This window comes from Mesoplodon bidens (assembly GCF_964165515.1).
Source record: "Mesoplodon bidens genome assembly, chromosome: 8".
NCBI classification, from domain to species: domain Eukaryota; kingdom Metazoa; phylum Chordata; class Mammalia; order Artiodactyla; family Ziphiidae; genus Mesoplodon; species Mesoplodon bidens.
This window is the reverse complement of record NC_138165.1, coordinates 95,064,734-95,089,150: the sequence shown is the minus strand read 5'-3', so window position 1 is coordinate 95,089,150 and position 24,417 is coordinate 95,064,734. Positions and strand designations below refer to the sequence as shown.

At 44.3% G+C, this 24,417-nt stretch overlaps 1 protein-coding gene across 2 annotated transcripts in view; it reads left to right on the top strand.

The window, feature by feature from the left end:
• Nucleotides 1-24,417, top strand: part of NHEJ1 (non-homologous end joining factor 1) — a 76,051-nt gene that overhangs the window by 7,496 nt on the left and 44,138 nt on the right. For both annotated transcript variants that reach the window (XM_081243170.1, XM_081243171.1), the window contains exons 4-5: nucleotides 3,938-4,076; nucleotides 4,658-4,716. In XM_081243170.1, coding sequence (XP_081099296.1) covers nucleotides 3,938-4,076; nucleotides 4,658-4,716 — 198 coding nt within the window. The remainder of the gene's footprint in view (nucleotides 1-3,937; nucleotides 4,077-4,657; nucleotides 4,717-24,417) is intronic.

The following is a 24,417-nucleotide window of genomic DNA, read 5'->3' as shown; positions in this document are numbered from 1 at the left end:
AGCCCATTTCCACTTCTGGCCAACTTCTCTTCATCACCCCCTCCTCCTTCCCACTGTCTATTCTTCCTAGTATCTAACGTAATTCTTTTTTGTTGTTGTTATTCTTATCTTTTTTTTCTAATGTAATTCTTTATATTCCATATTTTGAGTTTCAAATTTGTCACCTCTTTGGCCAGATTATGATTCCCAGGAGTCACATCTGAAGGTTTTTTTTTGGTGGTAGAAGGAGCACAGGCAGACCTGAATTTGTAACTCAGCTCCATCACTTTGACTACTTGTATTACCTTGGATAAGTTACTGAATTTTTATGAGACTCAGTTTCTTCATCTGTAAAATGGCGATACCAATCCTGACCTTACCACAGAGATGTGAGGATTAAATAAGAGAACATATGTAATATTACTTAACCTTAGCATTATAGTGGGCCTGTGAGAGCAAATAGTCCAACTCCATAATTTGTCTTTTTAAAAAAAGACAAGGGGCTTCCCTGGGGGCTCAGTGGTTAAAAATCTGCCTGCCAGTGCAGGGGACATGCAATCGAGCCCTGGTCCGGGAAGATCCCACATGCCGCAGAGCAACTAAGCCCGTGCGCCACAACTACCGAGCCTGCGCTCTAGAGCCCGCGAGCCACAACTACTGAAGCCCGCGTGTCTAGAACCCGTGCTCCGCAACAAGAGAAGCCATCGCAATGAGAAGCCCGCGCACCGCAACAAAGAGTAGCCCCTGCTTGCCGCAACTAGAAAAAGCCGGCGTGCAGCAACGAAGACCCAATTCAGCCAAAAATAAATAAATAAAATAAATAAATAAAATAAAAATAAAAAAGACAAGGACCATGAGAATATTTGGGGTTAAGCCATTTTCACATCTAGGTGCTATGAGAACCAGGGCTAGAATCTTGGTCTCCTAATTCCCAGTCTACTATTCTTTTCATTATATCTAAACATGATACGTTTCATCTTGGGATTGATAACTGCCATCCTGCTCTTCTGCCTATGACTTATGAACATTTCTATGGGAAATCTGAAGATGCTGGGGAAAATTATAAATAGCTTTTCCTCTGGAGAAGATTGGCGACTCCTGTTCTGTATCCACCACACTTCCTGACTTCCTTAACTGTTGTGACCTCTTTGAGCACAGAAGCCTCACAGGGTCAGAGCATGGATTCAGCACCCAGTAGGTATTTGTTGAATTGATTTATTGAACTGCATCGTTTCATATGTTGCTGTCCGTAAATGAAGGGGAGGGAGTGTCCCAGCCTCCTAAAGCACTTCAAGATTTTTCTTTGTAGTGTCTGTAGATTTACTTTGAAATCTGTTGCTTCAGCCACAATGTTTTATTCTAATTAATTGATCTAAGTTAGGGTTCAACTAAGTTTGAAATGAGTTATACCCCAATGAGTCAGAGTGGTGTAACCCAATCCTGTGAAATTATTTGAGAAGTTGAAATATTTAAGGATAAAAAGCTTTTAAAAAATGCTCTATAGACATTGGAAAAAAAAAAAAAAAAGATAACTGCTTTTGGGCTTCCCTGGTGGCGCAGTGGTTGAGAGTCCGCCTGCCAATGCAGGGGACGCGGGTTCGTGCCCCTGTCCGGGAAGATCCCACATACCGCGGAGCGGCTGGGCCCGTGAGCCATGGCCGCTGAGCCTGCGTGTCCGGAGCCTGTGCTCCGCAGCGGGAGAGGCCACAACAGTGAGAGGCCCGCGTACCGCAAAAAAAAAAAAAAAAAAAAAGATATAGACATTGGAGTCCTATCAATAATTTCAATAATTACCACATTTCATTAGACATGACATTGATTGAAAACTGTTTCTCATCATGTCTCATGCTGTTACATTTACCACTACTCAAAGGACTTGCTATGAATGTAGCCCCCAGAGAAAGGTTGGTTATTAACTCTAGGAATTTCTGTCATTTGAGTGCCACCAGCAAATGGATGGTGATGCTGCTTGGTTAGCTGTGGCAGTTATTTTCAATTCAACTCACCAAACACTGGCTTGCTTTCATACAAGTATTCACCTAATTTTCCTCCTGATCTCCCTGGAGAAGGACCAAACTTAAAAACAATTCCTAGGAAAGAGAGTTGAGTCTAGAGCAGATACATTTTCCAAAAGCAGAGCTTCTGTCACGTTCTGAGCAGTACTTCCTGGAGGTTTAAGTTTATACTAAGGACGGAGCTGGCAGACAGTTCTAGGTTGGGATGTGCTACGTGACAGAAAGAAGTGACGGGTGTCTATAGCTGGGCCTGATCGCCGGCCTTCCACTCTGCACTGTTACCCTGCATTTCTTGGGTCCTAGTGCTGGTGCAAAAGCTGCTACCACTAAACCCTAACCTCCCGCAACCCTAACACACACCCAGTGTCTTCTCCTCTACTCTGTCTTTAGAGAAAAAGAATCATTTCCTGTTAGTTTGAGCCACAATACACCTGAAGTCTTTAGTAATAAGTTTTACTAGAAAATTAATGGAAATGAAAACATACAAGTCTGAAGAGTCCGGACTTCTGATCCTGATCCAGATGAGTCTGGCTTGCACATCTTATGGGCCACTTTAGTACCTTTTCCTCACTTCAAGCCTCTGTGGGGTTTCTTGTCTAAAAGTTATCCTTTTTAGGTCTAGGGTATGGGTTGGCATACTATGGCCAACAGGCCAAACCTGGCTTGCTGCTTATTTTTGTAAAGTTATACTGGAACCCAGCCACCTTCATTTATGACATGTTTTCTATGACTGCTTTCTTGCTACAACAGCAGAGTTGAATATTGTGACAGGGACTGTATGGGCCACAGGGCTGAAAATGTTGACTCTCTGGCCCTTACAGAAAAAGTTTGCTGACCTCTGATCTAGGGCGTTTCTTCTCACTGCCTCCTTTAGTTCATCTCCTTGGGGGAAGGGAAAGGAACTTTCATAATACCCCCCAGCCACAAATGATCGATTTTAGCTAATTTTTTTGACGGCTAATGGCCACCTTGTATAGGTGAATGGAATGGTTATTCTATATAGCTATGCGTTATCATATGAGAACATCACTCTAGCTGTGCTGCAGTATAGCCATGCTTACATCCTTCTCACCTCTGGTTAAGAGCAAGCTGTGTAGAGGGGTGGTTTATTCCTTCCTAGGCTGGTCTCCTGGTGACTGGCTTGTTTCTGTTGCAACAATGACCTTAGACTTTGCTGCATTTGTGGGAACAGGTGGAAACTCTGGCCTCATAGGCTAGCATCAGCCCTGAAATGGTTCATAATTGGTGTCTGGGTCTGATTTGACTTTCACAGTTCTCTACTTTCTGTTGATATTTGTCTTCTATTACACTCCAGCTAGCATACTCTGTTTTAGTTGCACCTACTTGCTTGGAGGTACTTGGATCTTCTGCTTTCATCTCTCAGGATTGTTTTGTTTTTTGTTTTTCCTTTTTTGCGGTACGCGGGCCTCTCATTGTTGTGGCTTCTCCCATTGCGGAGCACAGGCTCCGGACGTGCAGGCTCAGCGGCCATGGCTCACGGGCCCAGCCGCTCTGAGGCATGTTGGATCTTCCCGGACCCGGGCACAAACCCGTGTCCCCTGCATCGGCAGGCGGACTCTCAACCACTGCGCCACCAGGGAAGCCCTCTCAGTTTTTGCTTAGAGTTGAGTCCACACTTAGCTCTTACCACCTGTATCACATCCTTCTCTTAAATCACAGCTCTAGGTTATCTACTCATACATGTTCTCCTTTATTCTTCCCATCCTTTTATCTGTGCCACAAAGAAAATCCTTGAACCTCTTTCATATACTTATTTAATTATTATATTTGTGTTTACATTCATGTAAATGGGTTGCTTGACTATGAAAATACAAGTTCCTGTGAAAACATTTGTTTTTCAGTATTTTTTCCTGGTACCTTATACACTGTTAGGGAGTACTTTATGTTTATCTGTTGGCTAATTGGTATCTCTTCCATGGAAGGTCTCCCAACATTTGATTCGTCCTCTGATGGGCATGAGTCTGGCACTGCAGTGCCAGGTGAGGGACCTAGCAACATTGCTTCATATGAAAGATCTAGAGATCCAGGACTACCAGGAGAGTGGGGCTACGCTGAGCCGAGGTGAGAGGACATTCTTTGAGGAGCTGGGTCGGGAGTGGTACAGACAGTCGAAGAGCCTTAGCAAAGGGGGAGACTCATTTGCATTAGGGAGGTGCTTTCCCGAGGGTGGGTGCTGGGTGCTGACCAGGACTGGAGACTAGATGACACTTCTTTTGCATCAAGTACCTGGCTGGGGCCCAAGTATCCAATAGAAGCTGTAACTGAGTCCAGACATGCCCTAGGCAATGGCAAGGAAAGACTCTGGAAAGGGCCAACAGCTATATAAAATCGCATGAGGGAAAAAGGACTTGGGACTTTAGGAAGCTGCATAGCTCCAACTTCAGAATAAAAATTCAATTTCACCTGTCTTTGTGGTGGGAAAACCTTCTAGAGCACATGCTGCCACTGAGCCTGTCATTTATTGCTAATCACCCTTTCCTGCTCCTGTTTGTCCTCTTCTCCCACTGGACGAGGTGTCTCTGGGTGTTGCATCTTTATCCTCTTTCCCAAGAAGTCCTGGGCTCTGTTCCCTTTCCATCTCACAGGTAGGAAACTCATTCTAAGACTCATATTTCTTTTCTGCCTCCCTTCTTGTTACACAGATCGGTTGAAGACAGAGCCATTTGAAGAGAATTCCTTCTTGGAACAATTCATGGTAGAGGTAGAGTATTTGTTATTTCCTTTCTCCTTGTGCAGCTTTGCTTTACTTCCTCTTTCCAGGTGCCTGAGTGGTGACTTGCATTTTGGGTGTTAGGTTTGCTTGCATCGTTGGAGAGCCCCTTCTGTGGAAAAGTTACCTATAGAAAGTCTGATAAAGCTTAAGATGTTCCTGGGGAAGATGGGGAGAAGTAGGGGGAAAGATGTAAAAGGCGAAAGTGAGCTGATGAACATTTGTAAAACATCTCTGCTAAAGTACCTAGGGACTTTGTTTGGAATTCTCTTGGAAACCTTGGTTGACCAGTTGCTAAATTTTTGCTTGCTGAGATCTGATGCCAGGTCTGGATTGTGGAGCGGGGGGCTAGTCATTATTACTTGTCCGGGCCCCTTCGACATCTCGCAGTAGAGGAAGGTGAAAAGCACAGGGCTACCATTTGGGGACTGTCTTGTGGGCACAGTAGGCTGTGGAAAATCACAGTGTTTATACAAGGGGACTGGCAAAGGAACGAATGGGGAGTAGATAATTGTGGCCTGTCAGAAGCTCCTGCCTAGGTTTCCCTTCTAAGGATTGAGCTTGGCCAAAAGAAACATCTACTAAATGCCAAGCAGGGGTAATATTAATAGTAGTGACCTTTGATAATACCAGTCAATATTGATCTTTTTCTCTAACTCTTCTGAGACTTGTTGGTCGTACAGTTGGTACCCTAGTAGTATTGCACTATTTTCTAATTATACATGTTACCCAGGTTGGTGCTTTATTGTGTAAGTAAATAATGCTGTTATAATATTGTGTTATGTATAGATTATTTATATTTCTGTCTTGTCTTCTAGGCTAATTTGTAAGCTTGTTGTGGACAGGGGCTGCGACTCCTACTTCTTTTGAACCTGAAATTAGTGCTTTTCACAGGGCTGAGCAAAAAGCAGGTGATCTGGAACCTTCTGTTCTGCCTTTGTCCGTTGACTGAGCAGTAGCCTCATGATGCTTGAGGTCTTGACAGTGAGAACAAAACATGTGAGTTGAGCGCTCAGTCCATCTACTGAAGCAGTTGTAATTCTGGAGGAGAAGGAAAGCGTGTGTTGTTGCTAAGTCCTGAAGCAGAATAGGTTTCAGGTCTTCATGGGGAAAGAGAGATCATTAAACCTAAACTTGTGACAGAGAGAGATTTCCTAGGCCATTTTTCTCTCAGATAGCTTCCCCCATTTTTCCCTCAGATAGTTTTCTCTCAGATAGGTCTGGGTATTAAGGAGGTTAATGTAGGCTGGGATGGCATACTAGTTCCCTACCTCAGCCCCTTAGTCAAACAATGAGAGGCTTATTCTTAGCTCAGCAGGGAGGTCCCTTCCTGATCTAGTGCCTGCATACGTATCCAGCTTGGTTTCTCAACATTTTTCTCTGTATTTTATGCTTCAGCCATGCAGAATGGCTTTGAATTACCAAAAATGCTGTTTTCTCTAGCCTTTGTGTCTTTGCACACATTGTTCCTTTATCTAGAATGCCCAGTGCCCTGGTCTTATCTACCTTGTAAACTTCTATTAATCTTTCAAGTGTCAGCTTCAGCTTCTTTGGGAGACCTTTCCGGACTGTCCTTGTAAAGATAATCCTTCTTTCCTGCTACTATAGTGCCTCGGTTCATGCCTCTGTTTTACTAGTTATAACTTTGTCATGATGCTGTTTGTACGTCTGCAAGACTATATCTTTTTCCACTGTTCTATGGACTCTTTGAGGGCAAGGACCACGTTGAATGTGTTTCTGTGTTCCCAGCACCAAACATAGTGCTTAGAAGTAATAGGTTCTCAACAGGTTTGTGGGTGAATATGTTGATACGCCTACACTGGAGGGATTTTATGAAAATTGTGGCGGTGTGGGCTGTGGATATAGTGTTGCTTGTTAGACCCATATTTGGGATCTTCAGTTATTCTCCTGATTTATTTTGCGGCTTTGGATAAATCACTTCTCTCAGAGCCTCTATTTTCTCATTTGTAGAATTGAAGTCTCATTTCTTCCATGCTACTGGGGTGGAGGAACACTGCAGAACTGAATGAGAAAGCATACGGAATACAGGTGCTAGCCCAGGGAGGGGATTGGTGTTTGGAACCAACTACTTCAAGAACTCTGGTCCTCTAGGTTCTGGGTGGATCACATCCAAACTGCATAGACTTGTAGAATTTTATTATATCTGGAAAGGATCTGGGCGATAGATAGTTGTAGCTTTCCATTTCATAGATTAAGAAATTGGGCCTCAGAGAGGTTAAGTGACTCGCCTAAGGTCATATGGTGCTAGCTGTATGTTTAGGACCATCCACACTTCTTGACTCATAGTCTAGGATTATCCCTATTTTGTTTTGCTACTTTTATACGCACAAATAGAGGAGAGTCAAGGGCTAGGATAATGTAGAATTCTTGTGACCCCTGGGATCACTGCCCTGTCCTCGGAATGTCCTGCAGAACTGCTAGAACCGAAAGGTTTCCTACCGGGACTGCAGCATTTCTTATGGCCAGCGCATCTTTTCAGTTACTCTGCTTGCCTGGGGTCCTACAAACAGGACACAGAAGGGTCACGGGGTCACCCAAGACTGAGCTGAAAGGATGTGCCATCAAAATAAGCAACATAGGAAGATAAACAAACCAGAGACAGAGAGCTCGGGATGAAGGTGCAGGGGGGCCATGCGGTCAGTGCCTTGGGTCTGTTTTTCCTTCTTCTCGTTAGGACTATTGCTAGGCAAGAGGCCATCGAGATAGGGCACAGGAGGCCGTAGGATGGGAGGTTTCTAGGATACTAAGTCCAGGAAGAATATTTAAGGATCGAACAGGGGTTACTTCTCCATATTTAGTCCTTTTGTTTTTCCTCTCCCCTTAGGAGCCTGATTTTCATTTCCAGGGAGCCCAAGGGGGCCAATCGATGGTGGCCTAACTAGAGGGGGATTCCTGGCAGTGCCCATTCAATCAGGGCTGGCCCTATTCTCACAGAAGGCAACATCCCCATGTAGAGCATTTCCTAGGACTAGGGGCTAGGAGTAAAAGACCAGTCAAGGAATTGGGGGCTATTACTACATGCCAGTATGAACAGTGTTAAAGAGGAAGTTTAGGATGAGTGGGCTGGCATGGCCCACGCTCAGCAGGGTCCACTGGAGGGAGTTCCTTCCCCTGGCCGCGTCCGTGCCTCCCTCTCTTCATCTGGTTGCCATCAGGCTGTACGGCTGCTGGCGTGCTCTTTATTTATTTATCCCAGTGTAATGGGGTGAGGAGGGAGCTGGCCTAAGGCTGGCATTCCGAGGCCATGCCACGAGCCACAGGCGGTTTGCATGGGTGTGTGAGTCACTGGGGCTGCATGCTGCTCAAACCAGACGCGGCTGGGCTCAGGGACAGCAGGCAGCCCAAAATAGAGCCCCGCCCTCTGCAGCTGGCAACCCCTGGCTGGGAATCAGCCCTGTACACCGAAACCTGGGCAGTTGCATGAAGTTGGCTTCCTTGGGGAGGGAGGCCTTAGCAGAGATAGAGATTTTTGCAGTTCTCTCCTCTATCTTCAGAGGAGAATATTCAGCATAGCAGTCACTCCCGTTACTGCTTTCTGAATGCCTTGTAAGACTTAAAGAATCTGTTCCGTGCAATATCTTAACCAATTTCTATTATGTAGTTATAGTTCTACAACTATAGTTAACATTGATTTGACTCAGCATCCTAAATGTAGCCATGGCCTTTGTGTCCTGTCTAGTTTTAGTTAGTATTTTCATCCCCTGTCTGGTTGCAGCCTGATTCTAGAGCAGAGACTTCAAGCTATGAAGATATTCATTGCTGCTCTTCTGAAGCTAGAGCTTATATCAAAGACACCTGGGGAAGATGCAGAGTTCTTTAACCTGAACATTGCTGTCCTGTTAAGTTCACAGACAGCTTCTACTTGGTTTCCTTGGCTGGCTCTCCATCCTTTCCCTACCCTCAGATGTTCGTGTTACCCAGGATTGGGTCCTCCCTCCTCCCACCCTTCCCTCTCTTTCTCTCTGGGTGATCTCATCCAGCACCCAGTTCCAGCTATCACTAGTACACCCCTGAGTACCAGTTTTATATCTCCACTATGTTTCAGGCCCATATTTCTTTCTGCATATTTGACATTCCCACCTGGATGTCCCAAATGCAATACCCTAAACGTGTCCAAAATTAATCACCTACTCCCCCCAAACCCAGTTCTCTTCTATATTCCTTATCTTGGGGAATTGTACCATTATCCATTCAGTTTTCTAAGCTAGAACTTGCGAGTTATCCCCTCTTCTCTTTGTCCTTACTTCCAGAGCCTAACTTATTAACCCTTTTTTGAATCTGCTCTTCTCTATTCCGGCTTCCAATGCCTTAGATTAGTCATTCCCCACCCCGTTTCTGGTTTGACTATGCCACGGCCTCCTAACTTGTCTACCAGTCAATACTTATTTTCCTGCAGTTGAACTTGCAGTTATGTCAGAGTGATCTCTTTAAAACAGGAACTTGATGATGTCACTCTCTCGCTTAAAGTCCTTAAGTGGTTCCCAGCAGCCTGCAGGGTAAAGTTCAAACTCCTTGCACGCCACACAAGATGGTTCATGATTTGGTCCTGCTGACCTCTTCTGCCTGACCTTCTGTCACTCCCCAGTAGCACTCCACCCTTTCATCATGTTCAAGTATTGACAGCTTCCTGCCCGTACGTCTCGTGATCCATTTGCCTGGTAGTCTCTTGTCCTCATGCCAAACTCCTGTTCAATTTTCCCCACTCTGCACTGGTGTCATCCCTTTTGTGAGTCTTCCATGACAGTTTTTCCTTTTCTCAGTCTGCTCTCCTTCCTCCAGGGATAAGTACACTACCCTGCTAGCCCCACAGCCCCCTGTACTTATCACTGCTGTAGAATTTGACATCAGGGAGGATGTGGAAATGAAAAGAAGGGTAGGGAGACAGAGGACAATCGAGTTGGCTAATCCTTTCCCATTTAGGTTTTTCCTTTAAAATGCTTGTCAATTCCTTCTCTTCAATATACTTTCTTAACATGGCTTCCATAGAACAATACTCTCCTGTTTCTCCCCGTCTCATTGGTTGTTCCTTCTCAGAATCTTTTGCTGGTTCTTCTCCCTTACCTCCTATTGTTGGAGTGCCTTAGGACTCAGTCTGTGATGCTCTGATCTTTTTTCACTCGTTTAGTGATCTCATCTAGTCCCATGGCTTTAAATATCATCTTGTTGATGAATCCCAAGTTTAATCTTAATTCTAGACCTTGCCCCTAACTTCAGACTGCCTCCTGAACATTTTTACATGGAAGTCTAATGGCATCTCAAGTTCAACATGTCCAAAACTGAACTCCTAATCCTAACCCCCAAATTTGCTTTTCTAAAAACCCCCTCCCACGTTGATGGAAACTTCATCCATTTACTTGCCAGGGCCAAAAACCTTGGAGCCATCCTTGACTTCTGTCCTTTCACATCCTACATCCAGTTTATCAGCCTCTTAGCTCTACCTTCAAAGTACACCTGTAATTTCACCTCTGCTGCTACCACTCTTGTCTGAGCCACCATCGTCTCTTACCCACATTTTTGCATTAACCTCTTTATTAGTATCCCTGTTGCTACTTCTCCTCCTTTCTGGGCCCATTACCAGCAAAGTGATCTTATTAAAACACAAATCACATCCTGATACTCTCCCGCTCAAAGCTGGCTTCACATTTCATTTATAGAGTAAAACCCAAAGACCTTATGATGGCCTACAAAATCCTACATGATCTGGATCTTATTACCTTTCTGACCTCATCTCCTCCTTCTCCCCCAACTCCCACTCCACTGCAGCCACACTGGCCTCTTGCTGGTTTTCTAATACTCTAAGCATCACCTCCTTTAGGCCTTTACACTGCCTATTCCCTCTGCCTGGAACGCTCTTTCTTCAGATATTTGTATGGCCAAATCCCTCCCTTCTTTTCTGTCTGTATTAGTTATCTATTGCTGTATAACAGATTACTCCAAAACTTAGTGGCTTAAAACAATAAACATTTATTATCTCACATGGTTTTGAAGGTCGGGAATCTAGAAGTGGCTAGCTGGGTGATTCTGGCTCAGAGTTTCCCTTGAAACCGCAAGTCAGGATCTCGGCTGGAAAGGCAGTCATCATAAGGGGCTGGAGAATTCACTTCCAAGTTCTCTCATGTGACTGTTGGCAGGAGGTGCCATTTCATTGCTACATGGCCTCTCCATAAGGCCGCTCACATGACACGGCCCTGGCTTCCTCCAGAGCCAATAATCCGAGAGGCTGAGAGACCAAGACCAAGACCAAGACCAAGATGGGAGCTGCAGTCTCTTTATAACTTAATCTCAGAAGTGACACCTTATCACCGTCTTGTTATATTCTCTTCGTTAGAAGTGAGTCACTAAGTCCAGGCCACACTCCAGGAAAGGGTAATTAAGCTCCACCTCTTAAGGGGAGGCATGTCAAGAAATGTGCCGGCATATCTACAGGGACTACAATCATGTCTTTGTTCAGATGTCACCTTCTCAGTAGGTTTACCCTAATTATCCTATTTAAGATTGTAAGCCACATCCCTGCCCTTCTGCACCTGGCACTCGCATTTCACTTTACCATACTCTACTTTTTATTTTTTCGCCATAGCACTTATCTTCCATATTACCATCAAATTTACTTATTTTATTATGCTTATGGTTTATGACCTGTCTTCCCCCTGCCCGAATGTATAAACTCAATGAGGACAAGGATGTGTGTTTCGCCTGCTGGTTTATCCAAGTGCCTAAAGCAGTGCCTCCACACATAGTTGGCACTCAGGAAGTATTTGTTGATGGATGAAGGAATCATATCTTCCCATTCTTCCTTATTTTTACTGTCTTATGAATAGGCCATGAAACCATCACCTGGTGGTAGCCTGAGACTTAGACAGCCCTACTGTAAACAGATGAGTAGCCTAAGGAGAAGATCACTGGCAGATTGCCATTCTACCACCTGCCTTGTTTCTTTGACACTTAGTTTACTGGGAGACAGTCCCAATTTTGGGATGAAGTATAAATCTTGAATCTTTTATTACTGAGAGATCCTAGAACCTCTTTTTTTAGAGCCAGTTAAGAAATTAAATATCTCAAAAACCAAAGGAATAAGAACCTGGCAAAATCCTGGAAAGAACATTAGTCATAGAGCCCAAAGTAAGTTATTAAGTTTCTTCCTTCCTCAGTCTTTCCTCTCTCTGGGCTCTACTTCCAAGGCTGGAAGGGCTGCTCCTCTGCCATATATCTGTTTTTCAATATGTAGAGGAAGACATAGCATTCAGAGGATGTTTTTTCAGTTTCCTTCATGGGCATCATAAAGAAGGATAAGTCCAGATGCATGAGAACATCCTCCATACGATTGTGTGTGTCAGTTCTCTGATCTCGAGAGACTTGCAGCTAGCTCATCCTTACAGTATTCAGTGCTGTGCATATGTATTATGAGCATAAATGGCAATATTGCCATCAAAGAGCTTGCTGTACTTAATGACTGGCTACAGGGGCCACAGTAGTGGAGTGATTGGAAAAAGCTTCCTGTAAAAGGCATGACTCGAACTGGACTTTAGTATTTCTTTCAGATTTTGCTAGGGAACTATGTGGAAGGCATTTTAATTGAGAAACACATGGACAAAGGATGTAAAATAAGAAGAAGAGTGGGTGAGGATTAGTAGAAAATAAAGTTAGCAAGATAATAACTTGAGGCTAGGTTGTGGGGAGGCCTTAAATGCTGGCCTGGAAGATTGGTGCTTTGTTCTGAAGGTAAATGTTTTTTAGCTCTTTTCTGCCTGTAATCCATTTATTTGCCCGTTTCAGTCCAGTTATTAACATCTATCATTACATGCAGTGATTTTCAAACAGCGGCACGTCTCCTAGGAGGGAGATGGGGCGCTTCCTTCTTGCAGTTAATTACTGTTATAGAGAGTGGGAAACCATTGGAAGTTTTGACTGGAGAAGTGACATATGAAAGTGATCTTTTAGGAAGATTAGGCTGTCAGTGCTTTGCCTATGTGATCTGAAGAATAGTGGTGCCATTGACAGACTGGAAAAATCATGGGTGGGGCTCAATTAAATCTAATCTTGGGCATATAAAGGAATGGTTTTCCTTATTTAAAACACAAGTCCACCAGTATTTGAGGTCTGGAATGAAAATCTCCAGGGAGGAAGGGATGGCTGCACATGTTTCTCAACCATATTTCTTCTGAATTTTGCCTTCTCTTTGGGGTTTTCTTACTGGGATTCCTGTAGTCACCACTGAGCCCTGGTACCAGGGGTCACCACTTCTCTCTTTTTGCCCCAAGAATGTATAAAAAGGCTTCTTTCTTTATTTTCCTTTTACAAAGCTCTATAAGGGCTTATACTTTCAAAAGAAAATTTATTAAAAATCTGAGGGGAAAAAAACCACCAAAAATCTGTGGGAAAACAAAAAGGAAATGAATATAGAGAATACAAATGGGTTAAAATTACTCATTTCCAAAAGTTGGGCTTTCTGACTCTGAGAATCGCAGTTGTAAAGGGCTTTATCACATTTAAATTCTCTTATCCTAAAATGCTCAAAACCAGGTATTACAAACTCAGATGACTACAGGGGGTAGGTATATAACAGAAACATGTATCCAGCTGGATAAAAGACAACAGAGTTTGTAGGGGCCTGTGGAAAACTAAATCCTGCATGTCTAGATACATCTAGACCCAGATTGGCTAACACAGTTTAACAGACACTGCCGCAGGGGCTGTGCACCTTATTTCATTCAAAGGAAGTTACCAACTCTTCTAAAATGAAAACTATTTTTCTTTTTTTCTGTTTAGCTTCACCAAATCCACTGCTAGTCTCTCATTTGGTTTCAATCTCTGGTCTGAGAAATCCACTTAGTTGAGAATTGAGTAGTGAGGCAGTGATAACTGATACCTTATTTCTGGCAAATATCGAGTCCTTTTAGGTCTACCCTATAAGCTTCACATACCTCTGGAACATTTTGCCACAGTTCACACAGTTGAGTCTCCCTCGTCGTCCCTTAGTAGAGGAAGGGTTTCATAAAAGCCCATTCGTTCCAGTGTGACCACTTAACGATGCCTTAGCTTATTTAAAAAAAAAAAAGCCTTATATATAATTAGAGTTAATTTAAAAACATAAGAAAGATGAAAATCTTTTTCAATACATGTTGGATTTAAATTGATTATAGGACATACAAGTGGGAATGTTCAGGAAAGAGTTAAAAATAGGATTGAAGCTTAGGTTGAAAAAGGACCTCTGGAAATAGAATTGGGAATGTTCTACAAAGGAGCAGCATTTGAAGGCATGAGAATGGAAGCATCTTTTGCTGGGAACAGCATGGAGAAAAGAACAGAAGTCCAATGATCGAGATTTGGGGAACAATCATAATTGGAAGGTAGTAGGAGCCAGTGAAGGAAACGTGAGATAGGAAGAGAATCTGGATAGAGGAGTAAATTAGCTAAGAAAGGGGAACTAGCAGTTATCAAGTACATACTGCGTGTGTGTTAGATACAGCAGTAGGTGCTTCAGCTAAGTTATAACTTTTAATCCTTACAACAAACCTTTGAGGTTGGTGATATTATCCTCATTTTAAAGATAAAGAAGCAGGGGCTCAAGGGCTAGGTAATTTGCTTTGGGTCACTTCAGGTCACAGAATTTGTCTCTATTCAAATCCCATGCTCTTCCCATCACCAGGGAGGGTCATCCACTGTGCCACGTGCTGGATAGAGACTAGACTGACTGCCCGAGGAAACATCATCAGGCAGTTCAGAATCTTGGGCAATATCAGCAGATTGTAGGCAGCTAAAGAAGGGTCGATTGATAAGGCAATGGAGGCAATAAGTGTAGAACTCTCATCGGGAAGTTTCACAATGAAAAGGAAATGAGAGCTAGCTGGAGAGCTAGAAGTGGCCCAGCAAAACTCCCCTTTAAAGAAAAGACACATATGTGTTTGAAAACAAAGAAGCCACTGGAGAAGGAGAAACTTACGGTGGTGAAGGGAAAATGACAGTGTGAAAGCAAGGACCTACGGAGTGGAGCAAAGCGAGGGGATAGGCCTTCCTCTGGGATTTGTGGGTGGCATGAAGGCACAGGCGATATTTTGAAGATAGATGATTTGATTTCTGCCTATTTCCCTCTTCTTTCCCCAGGGGATGTAGCCTTTTCATCCAGGAAATTTGCAGTTCTTTCCAAGGGCATTTAATTCTCCTTACTTAAAAAGAGAATCAGATGGTTCCATGACGTTTCTGTTATGCTAGAAATAGTGAAACGGACAGAAGTCAAGGTATAAGCTATATTCTTTCCCTCTTCTGAGATCCCATAACGCTTTGTATCTTTCCTGTGTTTCTTATCACTTTGGCCTTGTATATAAGAATTTCTGTACTTATTGCCCCTGTTAGGTGATAAATTCCATCAGGGCAAAACTGTCTTGCTCATTTTGTTTCCTCTTCTGAACCTACCACAGTGCCCTATAGTAGGAGGTACACAATAATGACTGCTTGTAGCTCAAAGGTCTTGGCATTGGAAAAGTTTCTCACATTGGTAAATGTCTCTGGTTATAGAAAGGAAGAGAGAAAACAAAAGTATCCAACGACTTACCTTTAAGCTTTGCCTGATCTATTGACTTTATATAGCCTTATACCTAAAGTGATCTCTTATGATGGCCTTCGCTTATGGGTGAAACCTGTTTTGGATGATGAGCCACAGTGAAACATGAGAGGGAGTCTGAGTCCTGTAGGTTGGCAGCTCAGCTGTCCAATGTTTAGGGAACAAGACAGCAGGATTCGTGGGCATCCTTGTTATCTCCCATAAGGGAATTGTCAAAGGGGAAATTGCCCCGGAGTCTCAGGAAGCATTTTTTTCATTCTGTGTGGGTGATCTTTGGTCTATTTGTTTTTTTATTTGGAAATTTAAACTCTGTGTGGACAGTACTTATTAAGCACCAGTGAAATATTAAACATCGTGGAGCCATGCTGAGAAGTTAAAACATGGTTTCTGCCCTTGAAGGATGGACTTTTGAAGAGAGAGATTAGACCATGTTTACACATATGCAAAGAATATTCTGAATACATAAAATATATGTTGTCTGAGAGGAGGAAGAAATAGATTCATTTGGATGGGATCTGGGGTTCATACCAGGCTAGTTTGGGTAAGGTACTTCTGGAAGAGGTGAATCTTGAGCTACAAGTTCAGAGGGATTTTGTACGGTGAATAGCTGCTGAAGGAAAGACACATCTAGGGATTTTATTCATTTATACAATCTGAGAGGCTCTCCCTAAGTGTGGTGGTTTGAGGGAATCCTTCAAAAGCTCTTTGGCATCTGTTACTCTTACCCTTGAAGCCTAAGCTGTTCTGATGCTGTACATTGTCTTCTTCGAATCTTTATTCCAAAGAACTCCTTCCAACTTGGTGTGAGTGAAGCTAGGGATGAAGAGGAGCTTTGAGACAAGGATGGTGATACTGCTCGGTGTAAAGAAGGACTAGTCAGTGGGCATCTTAGCATTTAGTTTTCTGCAGTACCCGGCAGCCGGGGAAGAGCAGAGTGAAACTGCTGAATTTAGTGGGTACCTAAGGAGATGCAAGTCTCAAGCAGAATATCCCCCCCAATTTGGGGTCACTTCTGATACTGAGATAAATAAGAATCAATATAAAGTGGATGAGATTAGCTACCTACAGAAGTAATCCACCCAACTGTTTGTAAATATATTGCTTATGAGATGAGGTTATAGATCTCAAGGGCCTAGGCTAGTACCTTAAGAAGGAAATTATGGCATCTCAGGTATCTTGTTCAGAAGATTAGAGCCATAGAATTTTAAGAGCTGGAAAGGACTTTATCAATCTAAGGATATATCAAGCCTCTTTGTTCTACTTATGAGGAAATTAGGGCCTACAAAGGTAAAAGAACTCTTACGTAGAAAAACAGTGGTAGATTTTGGCACCAGGACCCAGAATTTGGCACCAGGACCCAGGGCTCTGAACTTCCAGCCCAGTGTTCTTCCATCATGTCCCATTGCCTCGCCGCGTGTTACACCGCTACACATGGAACTTTCTGTGGGCAGGAGGCAAGACTGAGACCCATCTATGAGCAGTAGGGAGACTCGTAACTATCTCGTAACTTCATTTTTTTTTTTTTTTGCGGTACGCGGGCCTCTCACTGTTGTGGCCTCTCCCATTGCAGAGCGCAGGCTCTGGACGCGCAGGCTCAGCAGCCATGGCTCACGGGCCCAGCCGCTCCGCGGCATGTGGGATCTTCCCAGACCGGGGCACGAACCCACGTCCCCTGCATCGGCAGGCGGACTCTCAACCACTGCGCCACCAGGGAAGCCCCATAACTTCATTTTGAGATAGGGAAGTGGTCCATGGCTAGAGAACTCTGCCCCAAGTACTGCCTCATTTCTTACTCCATATCCCTTTCTTCCAACTCTTCGTCTTGCACACCTCTTGGCTCTTACAAGCAATTTGAGAAAAACTGTTATATAGTTAATTCACGAGGTCTGAGGAGATGTACTAACAGAGGAGAAGAGTTGTACAGAATTTAGGAAAAGAAAAGCCAAGGAGTAACAATTGATTAATTTGTCTAGCACAGTGCCAAAGCAATGCTAGAGTAGAATGAGGATGAATGGCTAGTTTTTTCCGCAGTGTATATGAACTATCACATAAAGTCATTTGCTGTGTTTGCCTTTTTTCTGTGTTTAGCAAGTAGCACTCTCAGTGTTTATTCAGCGTCCCAGGAAAAATCAGCTGAAGATATATCAGTCACTGGAATAGTATAGCCCTCACCTTGTAAACTAATAAATTGGTACTTTAATTTCTAAATTGGTCTCTTATGATTTTAGTTAGCATCAGTTAATCCTCTAGAGTCTGATTATCCCTAAACTAACCAATGAAAACCAAGTTAAAGACTCTGGACCTTTGGTGATGCCAACAAAGTAGAGACTCCCCATGAGGTGCTGCTTCGGCAGCCACTCAGGGTGTCTCAATCCATGTATCTATTTCCCTCCCCCAACATTTCTTATTGAAAACTGTCAATAGTAGGGGCTCATCTGACTCCCTCTTGGAGGATCAAGGTGATTTTAAATGCATCACAGATCAGTCCTCGGAGAGTGGGTATTGAATGCTGTGCCTTTTGTTCAGTGCAGTAAACGTACACACGGCCCCTTTCGTCAAACCTAACATGTACAGTAAGAAATCCTCCCATCAATTTTGGGGCTTTGCCCAGCTGGAGAAGCCCTTTGGTGAAGGGAGGTATGAAGTTCTAACTGGAAGGGGGGGGGTCTCTCTCAGCGCTCTCTTAACTCATAGCTTTCTTTTCTTTGACTTCATCCACTGGTGGAGGAGGGAAATATCAGTGCCCCTTTGACTCTCTTTGTTCCATTTTAGAAAATTTAGTGTCAGAGAACTTCCCGGAGTTTTGTTCCCCTGGTCTAGTGAGCCCTGATATCTCAGAAGCTCGAGCATTGTTTCTGGCTGTACTGATCTGGTCAGAACCGCCTGGATCAACTAGCAATCAACTGACACACAGACCAATAGCTCCTCTCTCCTGAATCAAATGGCCATTGTACTAACCTCATGTCGAGGCTCAGAATGTCAGTTTCCAGCTTGTCCTCATATATAAATATAGGTCTCTCTAGATATAAAAAGTGAGAGAGTCTGTAAGTTGCTTTTTTTTTTTTCTATACCCCCTTTCATGGGGAAGGCTAATGAGATGCATATCATTAAAGACCCGACGTTTTGTGGGACGGAGCCTTTTAAACTGGATGTGCCTGGCTTAGTCATGGCAAATATTTACCAAAAAAAAAAAAAAAAAAAAAGGGACATACCATATAAAATTAGAGTTCTGAAAATAGTACTGAGAGAGGGAGAAAGAAGAAAAAAAAAAAAAAAAACCAGGACAGAAAATACAGGCCAGTCTGTTTGGGGAAAAGGGAAAAAGAGATAAAATGAGAGAAACCTCGCAGTAAAAACAGCATCTTGGTAAACAGACTATAAAAAAAATTGTGACCTGCTTTCTGGCAGCCCTGGCGGCTGTCGAGCGGGTGAAGGTGGCGAAGCTGGCGTCTGTGTGGACACACGGTGCCCGGGGCGCACGGCTCCCCTGGCCGCGCAGGGCGTTAAATTTAGCCACATAATGATGGGCCTGAGGACAGCCTCTTGTTGACCACACCATAATTACTGCTTCGCTTTATGAATTTTATTTTGCTTATTCTGTTTCCTCCTTCTTTGGCATAAAGGAGGCCTGGAGTGGGGGGAGTCCCGCCGCCACACCCCTCCTCTTACTGGACAAATGAGTCTTCATAGAAACTTGGACTCTTGAGCCAGCAGGGTAAAGAGTAAGCTCCCTTGATTAATCAGAAGGGGAGGAAGATTTCCTGATCCCCAAGGCTCTTGATTGATCATAGTAAAGTCATAAATAGGACTTGCCAGCCCTACTTCTCAGTGCTCTTGGAGAAAATGTTCCGAAGTCTTTGGTCTTAGAAGGTGCTCTCCTGTGAGTCTGAGAGGTTGACACTCCTACTCTGTTTATACCCCAAGAGCTAGACTCCCAGGTGGTGTCGCATGTTTGGGTCTTGGGTCCTCACTCCCTAGCTGGCTACTAGAAGTTTAGTTTTGACAACATTCTGCATCATGAAGAGGTGCATTGTTTTTTGGTTTTTTTTTTTGCGGTACGCGGGCCTCTCACTGTTGTGGCCTCTCCCATTGCGGAGCACAGGCTCCGGACGCACAGGCTCAGTGGCCATGGCTCACAGGCCCAGCCGCTCCGTGGCATGTGGGATCTTCCCGGACCGGGGCACGAACCCGTGTCCCCTGCATCGGCAGGCGGACTCTCAACCACTGCGCCACCAGGGAAGCCCAGGTGCATTGTTTTATATATGTTAGTCTTGGTGATAACTGGGTTCTTGAATCTGAGAACCTAATATAATTAAGTGACTATTCAGATAACTTAAAAATACTTGTTCAGAACATTTTATTGAAAGCTCATATATTGTTCTTCTTGGGCACTTGTATAGGTGCTGATTTTCTTGGTTTTAGAGTTAAAATGGCATAGTTTGCTAGAGCATACCATGACCTTTGTCAGAGTAGTGCTCTCAGGCTTAGCTTTACCTACAACTCTAGGGAAGGATGCCCTTGGTCTCAGACCAAAAGTACCATACTGGGGAGAGAAGGTAGGCTGTAAAAAGGGCATTGGAAGAGTCATATGGAGTAGGTACTGGGTCATTGGGGGTGAAGTTCTTGAGTGGTGACCTAGGCTGGCAGCTCCCTATGGCCCCACAGTGGCCCTCCAACTGAGGAAGTGGTGGAAAAGGAAAAGCAAACAGGGGTTGTGGTCAGGGTACTGGCTTGTCTCTCACTGGCCAGGACTGTCCTGTTTGTGTGTCAGGAGTGGTTGGGCTCCTCCCGAAGCCAGGCAAGAACGTGTCAAGGAGAGGCTTCTTGCAGCTCTTGTTTTCCCAAAACAAAGGAAACTCCTTGCATTGCTGGAAGTCGCGTGCTTGGATGCTGAGTTTGTTATTGCCTGATAACCTGGCCACCAACTCCTGCCCTCCTCTTCACCCCACACAGCCAGTGGCTTAGTGGGAGCAGCTTCCTGTTCCTCATCCTCAGCAGCAGATTCGCTCTTTTGTACCCAGAACGGGGGTGGGGGGAGAGGAGAGCTAGCCCTCCTACCCCAAGACCTCTCCTCTTCTCTTCCCATGGAACCTTCTAGAACAGTGCTTTTCAAAGTAATCTGACACATGGTCTTACTGTGCATAACTCATATGCAGCAGGTGCCACATGTGACAAGTCCGATAATACTCAAACCGTTTTATACCCTGTTCATTGAGATGAGTCCTCTGAACATGTGTTTGGATGTCATGGCGATATCAGGTTGCTATAAACGTTTTCAAATGCTTACACTTGATTTCTGTACTTACCTTATGTGTGGGCTGGTAACAAGGAGTCCATGGACCAGGACCAGTTTGTTGATAACACTTTGAATAGCATTATTCTAGAACCTTAAGACTTAGTGAGTTTGAGCTATTCCCTATTGGACATAGAGGTCCCACCCTAAACCTGTCCAATGGGGGATGAATCTAAAAATAAATTCTTAAGGAAATTTTAGGCAGTAAGAAATAATCTGATCTCAATTGCCAAGTCACGCCAAAGAGCTCTGACACTCAGGTGGAAGGCTGGGCTAGAGGATTAAAGGTTTCTTTCCCAGTGCCAAGGTTCTGCAATTCTAAGGTTAAATGGTGAGGCCAAGAGATAAAGTTAATGACATGATGATTTTCCCTTAGGGTATTGATTCTAAACCTTAAACTGTGGCTCTAGGTGACTTAATGAGGTAAAGAAAGAAAAGGAGGGGATGTTTTTCATACAGTTCATTTGCTAGTCTGTCATTATCATCCAGTTATGAGGTCTTTCTTATACAGATCGATCATGTGTTTGGGCAGCATTATCTTAGCCTTCTGTTAGGAGGCCACCAAATTGTTTCTACAGGTTGAAAGATCTAGGATTGAGGAGAAAAGTAAATATTGGCAGAGTTGGTGGAATTCAAGTAAGAGATAAGAAATGGCCCTTGGGTTAGAAATGTGGACTATTGCCTGGGTTACCTGACAGCCCTCATTGGAGAGTGGGGGGTGATACTCAAGAAAGGACAAGAAACCAGATGGAAGCTCCTGATTAAAGTAAATCTGGTCACGTGTTCCTGCTGAAAACTGATCGGTGGCTCCCTATTGACCTTAAGATAAAGTCTAAACTCCTTAGTAAAACCATTATGGCCCTTTATGATCTGGCGTCTACTTACCTCTCCCACCCTTTTGCTAGGCCACACTCACCCCCAAATCTACACTTCCAAATCTACACCCCCAAACCCATCCCAGATCTTCACTTCAGTCGCAGTGAATGGCTGTCAGTTCCTAGAGCCCATTATTCTCTTATCTCTAGTCCTGGGCACGCGCTCTTCCCTCTGGAAACCTCCTGCCAACCGTCAGCAAAACCTTCTCACCTGGATGACTTCTGTTATTGTTTGGATTTCACTGAAGATGTCACTTCCTCCAGGGAATTTTCCCTGGCCCTCTGAGTTCAGGCTAGTTGCCCTTCTTTTTTTTTCTTTAAGGCAGCACCGCATGGCTTGCAGGATCTTAGTTCCCCTACCAGGGATCGAACCCGGGCCCCCAGCAGTGGAAGCACAGAGTCCTAACCACTGGACCACTGGACCACCAGGGAATTCCCTAGTTGCCCTTCTTATGTGCTACTTTATTTGTTCTATCATAGGCCCTATCAACACTGCAGTGTACTTACTGGTTTTTCTGGCTCCTTCCCCTACATGGTAAGTTCCCCAAGAGCAGGAATATTTTCTTTTTTTATATAAATTTATTTATTTTTAATTTTTGGCTGTGTTGGGTCTTTGTTGCTGTGCACGGGCTTTCTCTGGTTGCAGCGAGCGGGGGCTACTCTTCGTTGCGGTGCGTAAGCTTCTCGTTGCGGTAGCTTCTCTTGTTGCGGAGCACGGGCTCTAGGCGTGCGAGCTTCAGTTGTTGTGGCACGCGGGCTCAGTAGTTGTAGCACACGAGCTCTAGAGCGCAGGCTCAGTAGTTGTGGCACAGAGGCTTAGTCGCTCCGTGGCATGTGGGATCTTCCCAGACCAGGGCTCGAACCCGTGTCCCCTGCATTGGCAGGTGGATTCTTAACCACTGCGCCACCAGGGAAGCCCCTGAAAGCAGGGATATTATTGGTCTTGTTTAACTTGTCTCATCCATTGTAGGTACTCAGCAAATTTTGTGGTGCTATGTATTCTGCAGAGAATTTTTGCCTTTGTTATTTAATTTGATTCTCATAACCATCTGGTGAAATGAGCAGGTTTCATTGAGGAAAATTCAACATAATATATTCATCACCTACTCAGATTTTTAAAAAGGCTAAAAAGAAAACAAATTTACATAAAAATATTTTTCACTCCACTAGTGCCATTTCAGATTAAGGAGATATGACGGATTGGCTAAGAGAATTAAGTGACCTCGTGTCCCACAAGTAATTGCAGTTGAAGCCAGAACCTCATCCTTTGACTTTCTAGTACAGAGCTTTTTTCCACTATCTCACACTGTCTCAGAGACTCTTGTTCTAATGGAATACATTTCAGAAGGGAGGATACTCAGAGAGTAAAAAGCATTCCTGTAACTCTTCTTAACTCTGCCCATTGAAACACAGGTCTGAAATTATAGAAAAAACGGCCAAGCACCAAACTGGAGTATTATCACACAAAAGGTCAGGGGAAAATGTTAGGACCATGGGACATAGAAATGAGCTGAGACGCAGTTGGAGGGGAATCCTCTATTTTGGAGAAGGATCTGAGAAACACTGACATTTTCAGCTGCCAAAATGTTTCCCTTGGGGCTGCCCTGGGAACAGGATAGCCAAGTGGGATGAGAACAGAACTGGGTGGGATACTTGCTAGCCCTCTTCCAGCTCTAACAATGTCTCAGCCACTGAACAAGCAAGGCAGAGCTCGGACCATTAAGGTTGCCTCTCAGCCCTTTGTATCCTTCAGCTCTTGGGAGCTGGAGGGAATTGGTATCAGCCAAATCAGCGGAAACCTAGTCTGTAGGCAGAGCTGGCCACAAGGCTAGGTTCAGAATGATTCCTGTGCCCTGGCCTTTGGGCAGGGAAGAGCGTGGCCTGGGTTCTCTCACCAGCAGGGATCAGTAAATTCTAGCCATATAGGACCCAGACGCTCTTTGTCCAGCAATGTTTTCCCAGTGTCTCCTGGGGAGTGATTCAGGGCCAAGGTGACAGTGGGTTTGGAGCCTAGATGAAAGGATCGCGGGGACCACAAGACAAGATCCCTTGTGTGGTGGCCGGCTGGAAAGAGGAGGGAGTGAGTGTGTGTGGAGGTCAGTGACGCAATCCCCCTGGCTTGCAGCGATGGAGGAGCAGGCTCACGGTGTGTCTCCTTATAAAGAGGCCCTTACCACATGAAGCAGGGGTGAAGGTGATCCCACTGTGAGTCACCCAGGAAGGGACGCCGTGTGCCCAGAGCCCAGAGGAGAAGACTTGTGGATTTCCCACTCTTTCCTTCTATGATTTTATGTGTAATATGGGCTGGTTTAGTCACTCAAGCTTCACTGTTTCTCTTTCTGTCTTCGAATCCATTCTGTCTCCTCACTCTACACCATCCCTGATGTGTGTAGACTCTACATCTATCAATTTGCTCTTGATTTTTAATATTTTTTTAATCTGAAGTTTGATATCTGTTGATTTCAAGAAACCCAAACCATTACTAATTGTGTTTGCCTTTGAGGAGATGGTCTGATGGCTCTTTGCCAAGCATGGCTGTTCTTAGATTGTGTTTGCTTTCCTTCTTATCTTCAACCAAGGCAGGTTCATATCCTGGCCTGGAATCTGAAGAGATCCTAGGGGCCCCCCGGATCCAATTGCCCCTCAGTTGAAAGCGACTCTAGTCTGGCCTTTATTGAGGTCTGGGACTGCAGAGAGCTCTGGGGAGTGTCCCTGTAATCAGCCAGCCACCAACCCCACACTGCCTTGTAATAAAGCAGCTCTATATTTGTTCTGTTTATAGTCTCCTCTGTAATAATGCCACAGCCCTCACTGCTCTCTCTTTGGGGAGATTTTCTGGGTAATAGGAAATTTTGAAATGTTAAAGAGGGTTGTAGACTCAGAAAATGTTTTTATCTAGGATGTGTCTTAAGTTGGGAAGGTGCCCGGGAAATCCAGGCAGCCAG